The sequence below is a fragment of the Brassica napus genome, chromosome C3 (genome assembly GCF_020379485.1).
Source record: "Brassica napus cultivar Da-Ae chromosome C3, Da-Ae, whole genome shotgun sequence".
Taxonomy (NCBI): Eukaryota; Viridiplantae; Streptophyta; class Magnoliopsida; order Brassicales; family Brassicaceae; genus Brassica; species Brassica napus.
In genome coordinates, this window is record NC_063446.1 from 6,064,693 (window position 1) to 6,083,724 (window position 19,032).

Here is a 19,032-nt window from a genome sequence, read left to right on the forward strand (position 1 = left end):
AACCCCAGAGAACACAACTTTAGAAGATCCAAAAAAGTGCTAAAGGAAAGGAGAGGAGAGGACGGTGGAGCTGAATCGGATCGCGTCGGAGAGTCGCCGGAGATATCAATCTGTTCAAGTCAGATCGGCCGTTGTATTGTATCCGTTCGTCGTGTAAGTTTCTAATCTCTGAGCTTCAAAGGTGATAGTTTCATCATACGCTTACATTTACGAATCTGAGCTTTTGTATAATGTGATTCGTTTTGGGTAGCTAGTGAGAGACGGTGGATGGGCCATGGCTGAGCCGGAAACAGTAAACGGAGTGAAGGAGAGCAAATTATGGAAAGGTGTATTCGCCGTCTCCGGCATTATGTCCACTCTTGTCATCTACGGTGTTCTTCAGGTCTGTCTCCTTTGTTATGATGCATACCGGTTCCGTTCTTTGGTTAAAGGTTATAACTTTCTTGATGGGTTTTGTAAATTTGTTAGGAGAAGATAATGAGAGTTCCTTATGGATTGAACAAAGAGTTCTTTAAGTACTCTCTGTTTCTCGTTTTCTGCAATCGCCTCACTACTTCAGCTGTCTCTGCTGGTGCTTTACTGGTATACCATATCAACTTGTGTTTATGATTATTCCTTCATTACCAAAGTTTGTACAACCTTATTTGTCTTTTTTTTTTGTAGGCAAGCAAGAAAGCTTTGGATCCTGTAGCTCCGGTTTACAAGTATTGCCTTATCTCAGTGACTAACATCTTAACCACAACATGCCAGTATGAGGTAGGGCTTTTATCTTTCACCTCCACTGACTCTTTATGTGTGAACTTAGTATATCCACTCTGTAATGTCTCCAGGCTCTCAAGTATGTTAGCTTCCCTGTCCAAACTCTTGCAAAATGTGCCAAAATGATACCAGTCATGGTAAGCTGCGGCATTCATTTTTTTTCAGCAGAGTGTATTTGAGTTTGAGCAACACACCCATTCTTATATCTGTGTGCTCTGTACAGGTATGGGGAACTCTCATCATGCAGAAAAAGTACAAGGGGTTTGACTACTTGGTGGCTTTTTTGGTGACCCTTGGCTGTTCTGTCTTTATCCTTTTCCCGGTAAAGGCTTCGGTTAACTAAAAGTACATCAGTCACTATGAACATTTACGTAAGATGTATGTACTGAGGTTTTGTTTATGTAAACCTGAGCTGTAGGCAGGAGATGATATTAGTCCGTACAATAAGGGTAGGGAAAATACTGTTTGGGGTGTTTCCCTAATGGCTGGTTATCTTGGGTATGTGTTTCATTGTCACTCGTTACACTGTTTATGTTATTAGTCTTGGATCATGATTGTGTATTTGGCAATTTGGCTAACTAACAGGTTTGATGGGTTTACAAGCACATTCCAAGACAAACTGTTTAAAGGATATAATATGGAGATACATAACCAAATATTCTACACAACACTTTGTTCTTGTGTTCTCAGCTTCACTGGTGAGACTCTTACTTGTTTCTTTCTGTTACTGTCATCTTTTTCCTTCTTGGTTGGTCGTTTTCCGGCGAGAAGATTCTATAGGAAGAAGACTTCAAAAAAGCAGATCACAATCTGGTCTAATTCATGCTCTTTGCTTACATCCTCTAAAATCTTTTTTTTTTGTAGGACTTGTATTGCAAGGCCATTTGCTACTAGCTGTAGATTTTGTTTCTCGCCATAGAGATTGTCTACTCGACATCGCTCTCCTTTCCACTGTAAGTTTCAGTTTCAGTTTCAGTTTCCTCTCTTCTTCTGTTCAAACAATTACACAGTATCATGTAGTCTAATAGCTCCACTGACATGTGTATATAAAACATAACTGAATCTAGTTAGTAATCCAAACAAACCCATGATTCTGTTATCCGAAACAAGCTATTGAGATTATCATGATCTTCCTTCCTCTCTTATCTTTCTGATTCCCACTGGACTTACCGGAGACTAATGAGCAGGTTGCAACAGCGAGCCAGTTCTTCATTTCTTACACCATTAGGACATTTGGTGCTCTAACGTTCGCTGCTATCATGACAACAAGACAGGTAAATAAACAAACTTAGATCCGACCAATCCATCTCAATTGCTAACACAACCCGTCTTTCTTAATAAAGCTTGCAAGCATCATGCTCTCATGCATTTGGTTCTCTCATCCGCTTAGCTGGGAGCAATGTATTGGATCGGTATGCCTTCAATCCTTTGACATTTAAACTAGAACTTAGGCTCTCCAATTACTATAGGTTACACATTTGATTCGTTGACTAACAGAGTTCATTCAATGATCAGGTCATTGTTTTCGGGTCTTTATACGCCAAAAACTTACTGAACAACAACAAAAAATCACAAACTCAACCGCCACCACCTCCAGAGCTTCCGCAGTATGGAAAACCTGAGAGCTCTTCTTAAGAACTTTCACAACCAGTTAGAGGTTTTCTTTTCTTTTTTCCTCTTGATTTAACCCTGAAAACAAAAACAAGTTGATAGTGAACTGAAACTAGTATTCATATAGTCAGACTCTCTGTATTTCTTTTCGTCTCTTAATTATTTAAGTTTGTTGGTTCTCTTGTAGTATGTTATATACATGTGTTTCGATGATTCCTAACGGCCAGACCTTTTTGGCACTTTATCTTCTTTGTTACTTCTTAAGTTACATCATATTTTTGTAACTCACAAAGTATGTTTGGTCAGCAGAAGAATGATTCAATGGAGATCTAGTAAACAACTAAACATCATAATGTCTTCTCTTACATGTTTTAAATGGTGATGACGCCGTGGAGTATCCGTCAATCTTATTACGTGGACCTTTCTTAATTTTCACACTCACTTGAATACTTCAAACGAAGAGATAGTCGTTAAGAGAAGTTATTTAACAATTTTGTTGTAGAGAGGCCTAGAGGGTAATCGGCGATATGCTTACCTTGTTAAGAGCATGTTTATTGTAGGTTTCTTAGATCGGGTCTCTTAGCGTAATATAAAATTTTCTTAGTATTTGACTAAAAAAACTAAGAGACGTCTCTTAGCTTTTTTAATATCTTATATTACTTATATTACGATAAAATAACCAACATGAAAGACCTGCAATAAACATGCCGTAACTGTGCACATTGGAATATGGTATCATTATCTGACATAACATAACCATAACCGAAAATGAAGCAAAAACATGGAGTAAAATAGAGAGACCAAAGACGTTTTCTTGGTGAATTAAATATTCGTAAACATGACGACGCCGAAACGAATGGTCCAAAATTCACACCCTGAAATAAAGTATATATTCCAAAATATTTCATATCTCATCACATTTTTTTTTTTGATAACCAAGTGTCCTGACCTCACCATAGTGGTCCAGGCTAGAGACCGAACCCTTTAGCGGCGCGGACGCACACCCGAAGGTGGGTCATGGCCAGGCAACGATCTTCGATCTCGGGCACCAGAGCAAGTCCGCATGTAAATTCCCTGGTGGCCAGTGCGAATCGAACCTAAGGACCGTACTTGCAGCCGCAAGCCGTACACCACCAGACTAACTCGTCCTGATTCTCATCACATATTCCGTAGACAAAAAAAAAATCATTTTCAAGTGAACAAACTTTCAGTTTTGTCTTCAAATATTTAAGCAAAAAAACAAATGTCTTCAAATATATACGAGTAATATTTCTTTGAACCAAGTTTTTCAATACAAGTAACATTCAAGGAAAGTTTCTAGAAGCAATGTTTTGTGTGATACGTAGTTTCATTCAACTCACTATTGCTAAATCAAAGTCAAACGGTGCGCATACAAGGAAGGTTTTAACTACATGTATATAATACGTATAGTACAGGCTATATGTATGTGTCATTCTTATACATGTGAGATGTGTGCATACGTAATTCAAATTGTTAATGTATAAGTAGTGGGAGTACTATATAACTAAGATATACACGTACACGGGACTTTCTTTAATTAATATATATGTTGTCACGGATAAAGTGAGAATTTTATCTTCAAAAGTATGTAGAGAAAAACAATAACAATGGGGTTATATAGAGTAAATGGCTCTTAGGTGAATGACCATGAAACAAGTGATTTGGGGTAGCTTGTTAGGATCCATATATCAAGTTCTTTGCTCCACAATACCGATTCAGTCCAGATTAAGACAAGCACACAAGATCCACACACAACATTTATAACCAATATATACGATTATGCGGCTAGATTCAGATCGATACCAGTTCAATATGTTAAACTCTATGATCGGATCAGACTTTCTCAGCTTTTTTGGTTTTAGTGTGAATAGTGTAAGTGAGAAAATCTACAAAGAAAAAAAAATAGATTGGAATTGGTACAACTTACAAGACTAAAACCTTACAACAAGAGATCTATCTTTGCTTCATAGTAACAGAGACAGCATCTCAGAAATCATGAATAACGATTATAAGATCAATTATTTCTGCTAACGTTAGCAGTGAACTAATGATTAATTAGTCATTAGATAATATTTTATTTAACAACAAGTAGTCTTTGGTGGACTATCCATAAGTTCGACAGGTTATTTCGATAGACCCGTAATCAAACGGTCAAACTTCGTAAGGTCAACACCTTATTGTTGTATCATTCGGACAAAGACAAAACCAAGTGCTCAAGAGAGTCGGCTCTTGAATCTTGTCTAATGCTTCTCCAAATCACTATTAGGGACCATGGAGAATGAGGACCATGCGTTTTTTTTTTTGTAATGCTTGGGAGCTTTAGCTTTTATCCCTCGACTGTAAGTTCCACTCGACTCACGTGCTACTTTTTGAATCATCTTTTGATTATCTCTCTTTTTCATTGTCTTTTAATTTCCTGTTTTTAAAAATTATTTTACTGGTCCACGAAAAAAACAAGTAATAGTATCTTTAACTTAAGTGGTAACTAACTTAAAAAACCAATAATATAAATATTCTTCAAGCATATAATTACATGTTTACATCACGTTGAATTTTGTTACTTCAGTTTCATTCAACCGCCGGTTGATTTATTTTTGTTAGTTAATGGATTGTCGGTTGATTTGTACTATCATTCATATCATTAGGTGTTGTAACTAACTTAAAGAACCAATTATATAAATATTCTTCAAGCATATATCTACATGTTAACATCACGTTAAGTGAGGGAAAAAAAACATCACGTTAAGTTTTGTAACTTGCGTTTCATTCGATGAATGTAGGTTGGTTTTTAGTTAACGGATTGTCGGTTGATTCGTACTGCCATTTATATATTTTTGTACGAATTACTTAGATCTAGGTACATATTAAAAACTAATTTCTGGATGTTTAAACAAATAGGATATGACTAGTCAGGTTAGAAATTACAGTGGAAAAACGTATACTTTTGCATATATATATATATTATTGTTAAATTTTTATAGTTTAATTATCAAAGGAAATTTGTACTTCTAAGGTTTTGTGTAAAGTTCAAAAGAAAATGATTTTATGTATATATGGATATTTTTAATTTAGTAAAACCATATAAAATTTTAATATTTGATTAATTATATTCGTTGATGGAATTTTATATTTTAAATGGTCTTAGTTTGGATGGAAAGTTTTGTCTCTACCGGCCTCTGTATTAAGCATGTTTAATTAAGAGATGGACCATAAACTATGGACTAAGTAGTAGTTTAGCATCTTTGAACAACTATTGAAAACTGTGGATTTCATTTATTTGGCGGCACGACGCAAATTGACATTCAACTTTTAAAGCAGGGAACCTCCCTCACAATCTTCGTTTCCCAAAATAGTAAAGAAATCAGCCAACTAACACACTATTTTCCCAGTTAAAAAAAAACATACACACTATTTTATTGATTAGCAGAAACCTAATTAACAGTTGCATTTTATTTTCAAATATAATTGTATTTTTCATTTAAACAATAAAATACATATAAAATAAACTGTCCAAATATAACTGACAGATGTGGAAACTAAAATTTACAATTGAAATTTTAAAGTGAACAAGGTAAGTTTTAGAGAAATAGTGAAAAGATCTGTGTAAATAGATTTTAAAAGTAATTTGTTTGAATTTTACTAATATTATTGACAATAAAAGTGTTGAATACAAAGAATAAAACAAGATAATACAACTTGAAAAAATATTTGTATTCTCAAATGAGTTAGTCAAAAAGTGTGTGAAATGATGATTTTGTATTTTCTTTTTTTTTTGGATTAATCTGGGGTATCTCATGCTCACGTATAGGTTCAGACTAATACCCAAAAAGAGATGTAACAAGTGGATCGAACATAAAACGTGTTAGTGTCCCAACCATGTCTCTTTACCACTCGACCACAATCATCCGGTCATGTATTTATCTTTTATACTACCAAGCTTGCTCCAACTACTTCACCTATCTAGTACGCATGTGTCGTGTTTTATTTCGGAGATCTCGGCATGTTGCATAACCGTTTAACCGCAAGATAACTAAGTCTTGGTTATTATCTGTTAAACTATAGCCATTCGAATCGAAATAGTTGGGCTTCGTCGTTGATTTTTTTTTTTTGATAACCGAGTGTCCTAGCTCCACAGAAATGGTCCAGACTAGAGACCAAAGCGACCAAAGACCAACGAGCTCGTCACCATGTGGGCCACCGTGATCGGTTTTCGGTCTCGGGCACTGGAGTTTCGCATGTGGATTTCCCAATGGTCGGGATTCGAACCCGGGTGGCGAAACTCACAGCAGTGAACTCTTTACCACCAGAGCTAAAAGCCCCGGTTGGCTTCGTCCTTGATCATGTGATTATTATCAATTTATCCTGTTTCGATTAGATATTTACTGAACCAGATTTATTTGTTAAATCATGTTCCAACAACTAACCCATTTACAAAAGCCAATGATTTTTGAGATAATAATACTAGTATATATAGTACTGCAAGTTTGACAATTTGTTGACATTCAATATTGATACCGTTGGTGTATAAAGTTCTTAACATTCTTATTACGAATCCATTATTTGTAACAATTTTGGTGCATTCAGTTACAGTAATCGTACAAAATAGTACTCACTATATTATTAGTCGACGTCAGTTATAACTTATGCTCCAACATTAACTAGCACTTATAATTGTAACGGTAAATTTACAAAAATTCACAGGCTGCAGTCTGCAGATCAAAGGCAATGAATGTAACTTTGGTCAGAATAGACTAAACTAACTCCTTGCTTTGACTTTATCAAATGTCACGTCGTATATGTTGCCGCGTTTGACTAGTGGACATTTTCCCTCTTCATATCTATACGTACATAATCTACATAATAATAATACTACATTTCTATATATATATACCATCCTCCTATCGTATCTGCTATTCTGCTTCACTTCATTACAAACAAACCATAAACTTCTCTTATTTAGTAAAAACAAAAGTATTTTGTTTTCACAGAAGAAACAAAGAGGCAAGAAAACAAAATAAACAGAGCAACACACAAAACAAAGTTCTGAGATTATGGGGAAGCACTTGTTCCGGTCATCTCCTCCACAGGAGAAACAGCCAGCTCACCAAACACTCGCCGAGTCAGCTGTACAAGAGTGTATGAGCAAAATCAACAGAGTCACATCCAAATGGACTTCTCCTTCTCCTTCTTCCGACGCACACCTCTTCTCCACCAACAGTCGTCGCGAAGCAGAGGAGTTCGCTGAAGCCGTCAGGCATCTACACAGCACGATGCACCGTTTAGCCGCCGTCAATCCATCATCTGAAAAGCTAGTCTACGCTCAGAACCTGATGCAATCAGCGATGAACCTTCTCGAATCAGAATTCCACCGCGTGTTGAAGGAGAACCGACAGTATCTCGACCCTGAATGCGTCTCAGTCCGATCCTACAGATCGTCAAGATTCGCATCGACACCCACCAGCGTCTCCGACTCCGAAGACGAAACTTTTTACGAAGAAAACGCAGAAGAACATAGATTCTCCGGCGGAGATTCCGACGCAATGGACGATCTCAAGATGATTGCTGACTGCATGATCTCAACCGGATACGCCAAAGAATGCGTCAAGGTCTACAAAACCGTGCGGAGATCGATCGTCGACGAGACGCTCCACGGCTTAGCGGTGGAGAGATTCACTCTCCACCAAGTTCAGAAAATGGATTGGGACACTCTCGAGTCCAAGATCAGGACCTGGCTGCCAGCTGTCAAGCTAGCCGTTAGGTCCCTCTTTTTCGGAGAGAGGCTTCTCGCCGATCACGTCTTCTCCTCGTCCCTCAACATAGTCGAATCCTCCTTCACCGACATCACACAAGAAGGAGCGTTGACTCTCTTCACCTTCCCGGAGAACGCGGCCAAGATCAAGAAACTCTCGCCGGAGAAAATGTTCCGGTTCCTCGACATGTACGAGTCCCTCGCGAGCCTCTTCGTCGAGATCGAGTCCATCTTCTACTTCGACTCGGCCGCCGCCGTCAGAGCTCAGGTGATCAACTCGCTGGCGAAACTCGGCGACGCGGCGAGGCTCATGATGACGGATTTCGAAACGGCGATTCAGAAGGAAACCTCCAGAACGCCGGTCGTCGGCGGCGGCGTTCACCCTCTCACGCGCTACGTCATGAACTACCTCTCCTTCCTCGCGGACTACGACGAGTCCATCGCCGTGATCTTCGAGAACTGGCAGGTAACCTCGCCGTCTCCGTCGCCGGAGTCTCTCGCCGGAGACGACGCTCGGCCGGAGGAGCTGTACTCGTCTCCGGTGTCGGTACGTATCGCGTGGGTGATCCTCCTGACTCTTTGTAAGATCGACGGCAAAGCTCAGCCGTACAAAGACGTGGCGCTGTCTTACCTCTTCCTCGCGAATAATCTCCAATACGTCGTCGTTAAGGTGCGTTCGTCGTCTGGCTTGAAGGTTCTTCTCGGGGAGGATTGGGTGGTGAGGCACGAGGGGAAGGTGAAGCAGTACGCGGAGAAGTTCCAGAAGCTCGCGTGGGGGAAAGTGCTGACGTCGTTGCCGGAATATCCTAAGGAGGAGATCGCGCCGGAGGAGGCTAGAGAGTTGTTCGGTAGGTTTAACGACGAGTTCGAGGCGGCGTACCGGAGACAGATGTCGTGGGTGGTGCCCGACCCGAAACTTAGGGACTGGATCAAAATCTCGTTGAGTGGGAAACTCGTGCCGGTTTGTTCCGAGTTTTACGAGGTGAACCGGTTCGGTTTGGGAGGAGACGGGTTTAATGTCAGGTATACCCCTGAAGATATTGGAAACTACTTGTCGGATCTTTACTTTGGAAGTAGAGGGTCAGGGAGTGTGTCGACAAAAGGCTCAGGATCCGGATCCGGAACCGGTTCGTCGACTACGGTTAAATCTCGTGGAGGACGTAGCCATTGAATGAGAATCTCGTCATATATTAAGTTCTTTTGTTTAATTTTAGGTGGTGATCGTGATATTGTTAAGGTACATACAGTGATGTATGATCGTATCATATATTCATATAATATGTTAAATTATTAATCGAATTATCGTTATACCATAATAATCATTCGATAATTTTTTGGAATTTTGTGTTTATTAACGACAAAAGAAAATACGATGATTGTTTCCGACGCTTAAGATTTATAGTTAGTACAAAGACAAACCTGTATATATGTCGCTATCACTCGCAGTCTCGCAACTAATTTTAGTTTGAAATTATGTTCGGAGTCTTTTGACTAAATGTGATTTTTGGTGGTATATTTAACTCCAAGTTGGTTACGAATTCAATGGCGTACCGAATAAAACACGATGCATTGCATTAAATTTGTAACATGACAGAGAGGCTGAGAACGATAGTGAATCTTATCATATGTATTCATTAATGACTTTTATTAGGAGACTTGAGATACGGAACCTCACGTTATAGTTCTAAACAAACGTAACACAAATCTTATCTCCTCGTTATGTGGCATGTTTACAAATTATTTGGCGTTAATTACGCGTACTTTTTATATGTTCATTTCACATAATTATTGTTTTGTTTACACCTTTATAGGATGATCGCATTGGCAACCACAAGAACTAAGAAAGAAAAAGACATTACTGGTTGAATGATATATAGTTGGTTTTGATAAATCACATCAACACTATGAAAGTCTGCTATTTTCGGTCCCATTCTCCTTGATTTAAGAAAAAATCATGAATTAGTTAGACAATTATAGGCATTTCTTAACCTACATAACAAAATCACAGCTCAGTCTCCACTCTTTAACAGTAATGAATAAAAATAGCTAAGCTAGAAGAATATCTTGATTAGAAAATGCATTTTGGTGACTCTGCCAGATGATAGCTCATGTAAAATTAATGGAACAACTTTTGATGTCTTTGAGATGATTCGCTGATCTTAAAGCTTAAAACAATATAGATTATGGAGTTGTTGTCGGAGTCCAATAGCCCCATGCGGAGATTCTCGCCATAAGTTTATATAGTGTTTTAAATGTTTCGTTTATAATCAATATTTTTTAACATCTTTTCGCCATGCACTAGGTGTTTATTTTGATTGTTTTATACTACTCAGCTTAGTTTAGAAAAAGTGGTGAGGTAAGTGGTGCACCACAAAACCTTCCGAAAACATCAAAAATGAGTTAAGCCAGTGCACAAAAAATAAAATATTACAGAATTCAGAATTCAAAACAATATAAGATCACTGTATTACTAGAAAGATTACTCATAAAAGTATGCTTCAAACTGAGATAGATTGATTTATACTTACTGTGTTAATTAATAGTTCATTTTGAAAAAATGTCAGAAAGCTTGGAATATTATACTAAAATCCAACCAGGAAATCCTTGCTAGCAAATTAACAAGACACTAGGACTAGATCATGAATTGCTTCACTGGTTATTGCTTTTTAGTGTCTCACTTGTTTTGTTCTCGTTGTTTTCTTTTTCATTCCTGTTTACCTTTGTCTTCTTGTTTTTTTTTTCAACACCTTTGTCTTCTTGTTTTTTTTTGAAACTTTTGTATTGAAGTGTCAAAAGATGATAATAGGTCCATCAGTTTTCTAAGTTTTCTGTCTATCAGCTTGAACAACTACTAACATCATGAGCCTATCTTAACTTATAATATCTTACATTCATGGAGACTATAGAAACATTCGTTTATTCATTGTAATAACATCTTACATTCACGGTTTCAGAAAAGCCACAATTTCACAACATAACAAACCCAAAGATAACACAAACTTTGAAATCAAACACGCTTTTTATTCCACACACCAAATCTTCAATCATTCATCTTCCTCCCCAGCGGCTTAGCCAGAGATATCAATAGACTTAACCTCAGGCTTCTTCTCAGGCGCTTTCGGCACCGTAACCGTAAGCACACCGTTCTCCATCGTCGCCTTCACTTCCTCCATCTTCGCATTCTCCGGCAACTTAAACCTCCTCATAAACTTCCCGCTTGCCCTCTCCACGCGGTGCCACTTGTCGCTCTTCTCCTCGTTCTCCTTGCTCCTCTCTCCGCTTATCTGAAGAATGTCCTTGTCTTCAACCTCAACCTTCACTTCTTCTTTCTTCAGCCCCGGCAAGTCGGCCTTGAACACGTGTGCCTCTGGCGTCTCCTTCCAGTCAACTCTCGCGTTTGTAAACGCTGCAATGTCACGAGCGGTTGAGCCGGAAGCGTTTCCTAACGCGGAAGGAGTGAAGAATCCTTGGAATGGATCCCATGCGTCAAGCGAGAAGGGATCAAAAACGTTTGATCTGCGTCCACTGAAAAGGCTTGGAATTAGAGACATTGTTGTTTCTTGAGTGAGTTTTAACTTTTGCTTGGTTTTGATTCTTGTTTTCCTTGATCTGATGTCTTAGATCAGATGAAAGGTCAGTATATATAAGGTAGCGGAGGATAAAGAGAGAACGTTCTCTGAGTTTCTTGAATTAGAATTTAGAAAGTGCACACTTTTTCTAAAACCTTCGCTTATTGTCTAGAGTCTCTAAAAGTGACCAGATTTTTCTTGGCATTTCAGGAAGTTTCGGTTGTTGACACGAGACGACGTGCATTCCTTGGCTGACTTGTAAACGACGTGCAGTTTTTCTGTTCTTTGGGTATCATATCTCCCTTTGAGATACGAGCTCCGTGAAGATGGCTTTTGATTAAAGCCCATCTTGTATATTATTTTGCTTACGACCCAAAATTATACTCGGCACCTAACAGAACTCTGATAACAGTGACAATAAAAGTTATAGCTTTGTTGTTCCAAAAAAAAAAAAAGTTATAGGTTTATAACGTTGAGACAACCAAATACTATATATCAGACATTCTTTATTACCAGAGTACCTTTAGAGATTATAAACAAAACATAGCTTTCAGAAATAAACAAGTCTATTCGAATACAATACTGAAACTGCTAATATCGAATTATATAAATGTTACAAAATCAAGAAAAATTAATATAGGTCTTGGCAATACTAAACAGCCTATTAATGGGTTTTTGACATCTTGTATAAATACATATCAGAACTGAGCCACGTTTTGCTTTGAACAAACACCAATTACTTAACAAGTAAAGTGAAAAAAGGAAATCTAGTTTATTGATTATTCGATTGATTGCTAAACAAGTTACTTACCCGTTCTTGCATGCTTGGTCAAGAGACTAGATATCATTTATGAAAAGAGACAGAAAAAGAAGAAAATTAAAATATAATCTTATATGGCAGTCTTCTGCGGTTGAAAATTGAAAATTGAAAATTGTGAAGATGGTTTTGGTTCCTAAATAATGGAAGGAGCTTGCATGAAAAAAAGAGAACAAAGCTTTACATTGTAAAGGTGCTAATAATTGAACAAACCTACTTGAAGTCAATGCTGCAGCAAGCTTGGTCTCTTTTCCATGTGCTCGTACTGGACAACAAAATGTTCCTGCAATAACCATCCCCCCCAAAAGAAACATTACACACTAATTACAATCTAAATCCAAATATCAAGAAATACATATTTTCGACTTACCTTTCTGACTGTTTTGAACGAGTTTGGATCGAGGCACTCGTATGTTCCTCTTTCATATGCAGCTGTTCTTACCAAAGGCTCCCCAACTCTGAAGAACCATAATCTCAGTTCCTTGTGGTAAAACCAACCTCTTTCATAACTGCAAATAATCAATCAATCAAAGCCTCAGCCCAAGAGAGCGAAGTAAACGAATAATCAAGATTGTTGGTAGAGAAAAAAAAAAGAAAACATACAGTTCATCTGCTGCGTATAGCTGTGCTTCGTCTTTTGGCATACTGAGACAATAATTAGAACAAAGTCAATGTGTTAGATTGAAAACAAAGATGATTCATAAGATGTTGAATACTCATCTCTTAACAAACCTGTAAAATGTGTAGAACAATAACTCATAAGAGAACTTTTTGAAACTTGCTCGCTGCAACCAACGGAAATGATTACACATTTGTTATTAAATAATACTCGAGAAAAGGGAATCAAAGAATGCATAAGAGGGGCACTTACAGTTAACGGAGGAGGTGGTGTGGCGTAGTAACAACTTGGTACTGTGAACTCGACCTCGGTCTTCGCCGGTTCATTGGTCCAAGGGGAAGCAAAGGTCTTGTAAAGTTTTCCAGTTGAGTTCAAATCCAACCCTAGCGTCGTTAAGTCGATGCCAAGAGCAAGAGATGTCAACTCAGGGTTGCTCCCGTTTAGTACCTCCAGCAAGCCAAGCAAGCAGAAAGGATCTGCCTCCGCTTGTGCCGCTTTCAACTCAGAGTCTCTAAATTGGTTCATGGATGACATTTGTTGCACGGGGAACTGGGATTGGTTCTGTCTCTGCTGCTGATACTGCTGAATAAGCTGGTCATAACCGTTGCTTGAAACTGCGTTGGGCGAGTTTAGAGGTCTCAAGCCAAGACCTTGTAGCCCACCAGTCTAGTATCAAAATAGAAAATTATATGAGCTATGCAATGCTTGAATTTCAGATAGGGATACGAGAAGCTGCTACTAACAGATGAAGTATGTTGTGGCTGTTGTTGTGGACGGTGTGATGAATATGATTCCCCCAAGTTGAAACCACCAGATCTAGCCATCTGCATAGTTGCAATATCAAAACATAAATTACCTCAGGAAAAAAAAAACGGATTTTTTTTTTTCAAATTTCGAAACAGTCTAAAAGCTTACAGGAAAGTTTTGAGAGTGCATCATAGACATAGCATTGTCATGGAGTTGTTCTTTCTGATGCATGTCCATTGGATAATCAGAACTACCACCTGCGAAAAATCTACTACGCTTGTGAATGATATTTAGCAGGTTTAGCTTATAGCATTTTGAAACACATGCGTCGGTAACATCTTAGAATCTTTCTGATGCAACAACCTATATATATAGTAAGAAGGCAGTTTAAGAAGTTTATGAACTTCCTAAGTACTTGGACCATCTGGAAATGCGCTTTATTGAAATTTTAGCGAATAGCATGGGAGGAACTTTTGACAATAAAAGACCAGCACCTTTATAACCAGGTAGGGCTGGAAAGTCCTCATTTTGAATGCGGAACTCCTGATTTTGTTGGGCAAGCGGGACTCCTAAACCTTGTTTCCTCAAAGAACCTAGAAAACCCCACCACAAGAGTATTAGGGAGTAAGAAATGAAATTGAAAGACATTTTCCAAAACTTATTTTATATATAAAGTATACAAATTTTAAAAAGTAGCTAAATTGACTACCGAGTTGTCCTTGAGTGCCACCAGCAGAACCAGGACGACTTGTCAGCTGGGGGAAATCATTATTGATGTCAAAAAGTGAACTGTCGTTAGAGTGATCACCGAGCATCATATTGTTAACTGACTGAAGATGGTTCTGCGAAAGTTGGCCGCCGCCAGTATGGTAGGAATTCCCCAGCATAGACATGACCTGTGATCCTGTACCAGTAAATTTTGCAATCAGATTTTTACTATATCCACACACAGAAGCTGCTATCTTATTGCATACTCACGTAAACAAGATTGTAAAGTGTAAAATAAACAAACTCGTCATACAATCCCAGAGTATGTGAATTATATCACCAGTTGGTTCTATTACAAAATAAGTCCAACTAGTGATATTAAGCAAATCACATTTTTACTTAATTTCAACAGCACTCCCTAGTTACAATACCAAAGACCCATAATCATAAGAATAATAAAGGCGCCTTCAATAGTTCCACATACCTTGAGGAAGTCCACCCATCATGCGGTTCTGGCCCTGAACGCCTAACCCTGACCCGCTATTAGCTCCCAAATTAAGTCGTGACGTCGAAAGGCCAGGCATAGACAATCCACCTGAGCTGATATTCCTCAAGTTACCTCCACCAACCATGTTCCCCATAGAATTCGTTGTTATCCGAGGACCTGCGTTTCCCAACAGCTGGGACATCCCCATCGGAACACTATTCCGGTTACCAAGTCCTGGAGAAGTGGAGAGAATCCCAGGAATAGAACCGGCACCTCCATTAGCGTTACTACTAAAACCAGGGTTGCCAACATTGATCCCTCCTCTATTCGGGATTCCCGAATGCCCATGTGAGCTATTATGAGATAACTATAAAACAATAACTGAAAAACATGAGATATGTATATTAAGAGAAAAAAGAGTATTAGATGTTTTGATAGGCACCTGAGAGAGAGGAACGGATAGGTTACTAGAAGCAAATCTTCCAGTGGAAAAACTCACATTAGGTTGTTGTACACCGGGGGATGGTAGACTATTCATACTCGAGTTTCTTGATGAGAGTGTACCTTGAAGGTTATAACTCCCATGAAGGTTATGAAGTCCCTGAAGATTTCCTGCACGAACAAAAACGGTGATGATCTAAGTAAGTTAAGATATCAGAAGAGAGCAGAATATAAATAAAAAAGAATGACATCCCACCAGAATGAAAACCAGGAGAAGGTGCACCAGATTGTCCGGAATAGGAACCAGCAAAAGATCTGCCTGACCCATCTGGCAAATTTGAAGCTGAACCATTAAGAGATGACTGCAAAAGACAACAAGACAAGAAAGAAATCAATGGTGCACAAAAAGATTAATCAAACGAACATCTTAAATTGTGAAAAGAAAGGTATATATATATACATGAAGGTTTGACATTGCACGAGCTGAAAAATCACGCGAGACAAAATATCATTCGGTGACGATAACAACCTGAAAGTGAAGACACAAAATTAAAACACGATCTTTATAAATAAGAATGGAGCAGCACCAGAAGAGTTATACATATACTCTTCATCCAGAAACAATAAGATCGGCTACTAATAGAATCAACAAATGTTAAAACTATCCAAATTGACAAGGATCCAATTAAAAATAATAACTCTGCGGCTGGTTATTCCGGTGAGTAAACCCCGAGCTAGGGCGATGTGTAAAACAAGGAAATTGAAGTAGGAAAACCCTAGAATCGCGAGATTTATGTTCACACAACACTCACAGTACAAAAAAGGAGGAGGGAGAGGATAACACTGCCGGATTCGAGAACAGTGGAGATGAATCGAAGGAAGGATTTGAGGATCGGAACAAGATTTATGGTGCGGCGAATCGGAGATTTTGATCGCAGAGATTGGTACCCTAAATCGAAAAACGGATATAGAAAGGAGGAGAATGAGCAAGATTTAGAATTATAGAAGAAACCCAATATTAAATTATTTAATATTTTTATTTTTTGGCGAATGATTTGAGAAAAAAATAATAATATCTTTTTCAAGAGGGGGTCCCACACAACAAAAAACTCTAAACAGACAAGAGTGTTTCTGTAAGAAAAAGCCTTAATTCCGACCATTGTTTGGGCCCATTCGAACAGGCCCGGTCTCGTTCCGAGTTATCTTTGACTGAGAGTGGTGCGATTGGGAGTCAGAGGTTATCAATGCATATCACTGAAGAGCCTTACTTTTACGGATTTGACTCCGAAGCTGTGCTCCACAGGGATGCTAAAGTTGCAGAGTTTGGACTGTCTAAGACCAGAGATCGATCAGCCTCCTCTGAGTACTGTTGTCAGAGGAAGCGTTGGTCATCTCAATCCAGAAGACAACAGCTCCCAGAGAAATCAGACATGTACTTATTCGGAGTCGTTAGCAGATGTGTTGTGGAATCTTGATTAATGATTATGCTTTGCAGCTAGAAAAAGCCGTCGTTGATGGTGAACATGTTTTTAGTGAATTGCTTTTACGGTTCAGTGACTACTTAAGAGTTAAGAACAACCACGGAGATACGAGCGTTAACGAGATATAGTAGTAGCGAGACAAGGACGGTTATAAGAAAATAGAGTCATGTTTTGATGATTCTTTAGGTGTTTCAATGAATGAAATCTGAAGAACGATAGATTGCCTTGTGTAAATAAAATTCGAGTAGAGGTCAAGGTTCCTATCAAGCGCATTAATATCTTTTTTAGTTTGGTTAAGCTAAGAGTTGTACTAAGTTTTCAAACTTTTATAGCTCTTTTTAATGTCTACTTCATGTATCACACTTTCTCAAACTATGTAATTTAACTTTGTTTTAAATTTTAATGAAAGCCTTTTTTACAAAAAAAAAAAAAAAAATTCGAATATATTTTACCAGAAACTTAACCTTGGATTACTTCGACATTGCATCGCTAAAAACATAAGATAAAAGGCGCAATTACATATAAAACGAAACGCTACCGCAACACATAAACGCCGTACCCAGACATAATTCAAACGCAAACGCTAAGTAGAACATGATTTGATTAGAAATTTCCGGAAAAGAAACCCAGAAACGCAAACGCGAATCTAAGAAGACCCTTAACCGCCGAACCCGTAGAGAGTCCTCCCCTGCCTCTTCAGAGCATAGACGACGTCCATGGCGGTCACCGTCTTCCTCCTGGCGTGCTCGGTGTAAGTAACGGCATCACGGATGACGTTCTCCAAAAAGATCTTGAGGACGCCACGTGTCTCCTCGTAGATGAGACCACTGATACGTTTGACTCCACCTCTACGAGCCAGTCTCCGAATCGCCGGCTTGGTGATCCCTTGGATGTTGTCTCTCAGAACCTTCCTGTGACGCTTGGCTCCTCCTTTGCCCAAACCCTTTCCTCCCTTTCCACGGCCCGACATTTTTTTCCGATTGAGAAAGTTTGTGATGAAGAAGAATCGAGGTTAGAGTTGAATTGTGGAGAAAAAAAATGTGGAAATTGATTTTATAGGAAACTAAGGGAACCTTGTAATTTAGGAAATCAGATCGCGTAGTTGATCTAACGGCTCAGCTTGTCGATCCGTGTATACAGCGAAAAGATGCGTTGAGTCGTCGATCTAGTTTAATCAACGGTGTATATTAGTGATCCGCGTGTTGATAGTGTGAGCCAATAAGAATTCGTTTTCTGTTTACACGAGGCGCCAGGAATTACGGTAGTAAAGCGCCAATTTTTTTAACTCAATTCAGTTTTGCGCCAAAATTTTGAAACTTTTTCATATGCGTTCAGTAAAAACACTAAAAATACAACCAAAGCTTATTCTTGGTCCGTATTGTTAGCTCACATTCACAAAAAGCTGAAATTAGGGGGGGAGGGGGGGGGGAAGGAAAGTGACAATTTCGATCTCAACAATTTCGGTCGTACTGAATACTACCCGAACAATTGATCAGTGTCAAATACGACATTAATTCAATTATAATTCAAAAAAAATTACCCGAATTTCTTAAAACATGTCTAAATCTACACCGATTATAAAAGAAATTAGTCAACCGTTAAAAAGATAAAACGGTGTCATTTTGATATACGAGAAAAAGTGTCAATTTCGGCTCCAACAATTGCAGTCGTACCAAATAAGGCCCGAACAAATGGCCAGTGCCAAAACAACATCAACTCAATTATAATTTTAAAAAATTATTCAAACTTCTTAAAATGTGCCTAAATCTACATTGATTCTAATGAAAGTTAGTCAGCCGTTAACGAGATAATATGACGTCCTTTTGATATAGATTTTATATATATATATATATAATAATAAGTTCACTCTGGACTCAAACTAGACAAAAGTAAATCTTATATAAATCTTAAAGGAGTAAATTTAAAATTTGTAATTTTTTGAAATATCATTACAAATTTGGAATTATATAAACTACTATTCTTTTTCATCTTATCCAATTTGAAATTTTGGATAAGATGAAGA

General features: G+C 38.3%; 5 protein-coding genes and 1 non-coding gene across 9 annotated transcripts; 3 read left to right on the forward strand and 3 right to left on the reverse strand.

Moving 5' to 3' along the window:
• On the forward strand, positions 1-2,618 carry LOC106386843 (UDP-galactose/UDP-glucose transporter 5B-like). 2 transcript variants are annotated; one of them, XM_013826657.3, is made up of 12 exons: positions 1-153; positions 251-382; positions 469-582; positions 664-756; positions 831-896; positions 983-1,081; positions 1,178-1,257; positions 1,345-1,457; positions 1,624-1,712; positions 1,947-2,033; positions 2,103-2,171; positions 2,275-2,618. In XM_013826657.3, exons 2-12 carry the CDS (start codon positions 275-277, stop codon positions 2,392-2,394), a joined length of 1,038 nt encoding a protein of 345 aa, XP_013682111.1. In that variant the 5' UTR covers positions 1-153; positions 251-274; the 3' UTR covers positions 2,395-2,618. The 2 variants fall into 2 exon arrangements, with proteins under 2 accessions (XP_013682111.1, XP_013682112.1); XM_013826658.3 differs by having other exon boundaries at positions 255-382.
• A 4,639-nt stretch (positions 2,619-7,257) lies between these two features.
• Positions 7,258-9,480, forward strand: LOC106386842 (exocyst complex component EXO70H1-like). Its single transcript, XM_048752196.1, has one exon. The coding sequence runs from the start codon at positions 7,443-7,445 to the stop codon at positions 9,309-9,311; it is 1,869 nt and encodes a 622-aa protein (XP_048608153.1). The 5' UTR covers positions 7,258-7,442; the 3' UTR covers positions 9,312-9,480.
• Positions 9,481-11,041: 1,561 nt separating this feature from the next.
• On the reverse strand, positions 11,042-11,854 carry LOC106385357 (18.1 kDa class I heat shock protein). The gene has a single exon (XM_013825290.3). It carries the CDS (start codon positions 11,689-11,691, stop codon positions 11,209-11,211), a length of 483 nt encoding a protein of 160 aa, XP_013680744.1. The 5' UTR covers positions 11,692-11,854; the 3' UTR covers positions 11,042-11,208.
• Positions 11,855-12,578: 724 nt separating this feature from the next.
• LOC106386841 (probable NOT transcription complex subunit VIP2) lies at positions 12,579-16,562 on the reverse strand. Of its 3 annotated transcripts, none has more exons than XM_022698793.2 (14): positions 16,341-16,562; positions 15,989-16,057; positions 15,785-15,890; positions 15,587-15,699; positions 15,085-15,454; positions 14,602-14,796; positions 14,387-14,485; positions 14,061-14,149; positions 13,889-13,969; positions 13,398-13,811; positions 13,259-13,311; positions 13,130-13,171; positions 12,897-13,035; positions 12,579-12,809 (listed from the first exon to the last, which is right to left on the reverse strand). In XM_022698793.2, exons 2-14 carry the CDS (start codon positions 16,001-16,003, stop codon positions 12,750-12,752), a joined length of 1,776 nt encoding a protein of 591 aa, XP_022554514.1. In that variant the 5' UTR covers positions 16,004-16,057; positions 16,341-16,562; the 3' UTR covers positions 12,579-12,749. The 3 variants fall into 3 exon arrangements, with proteins under 3 accessions (XP_022554514.1, XP_013682109.1, XP_013682110.1); XM_013826655.3 differs by having other exon boundaries at positions 15,530-15,699; XM_013826656.3 differs by having other exon boundaries at positions 15,530-15,699; positions 16,228-16,517.
• On the forward strand, positions 15,785-15,862 carry LOC125584949. The gene has a single exon (XR_007321845.1). It is a non-coding gene; the product is annotated as a small nucleolar RNA snoR35 (small nucleolar RNA).
• An 875-nt stretch (positions 16,563-17,437) lies between the features above and the next one.
• Positions 17,438-18,163, reverse strand: LOC106386836 (histone H4). Its single transcript, XM_013826653.3, has one exon. The coding sequence runs from the start codon at positions 17,977-17,979 to the stop codon at positions 17,668-17,670; it is 312 nt and encodes a 103-aa protein (XP_013682107.2). The 5' UTR covers positions 17,980-18,163; the 3' UTR covers positions 17,438-17,667.
• Positions 18,164-19,032: the final 869 nt, after the last annotated feature.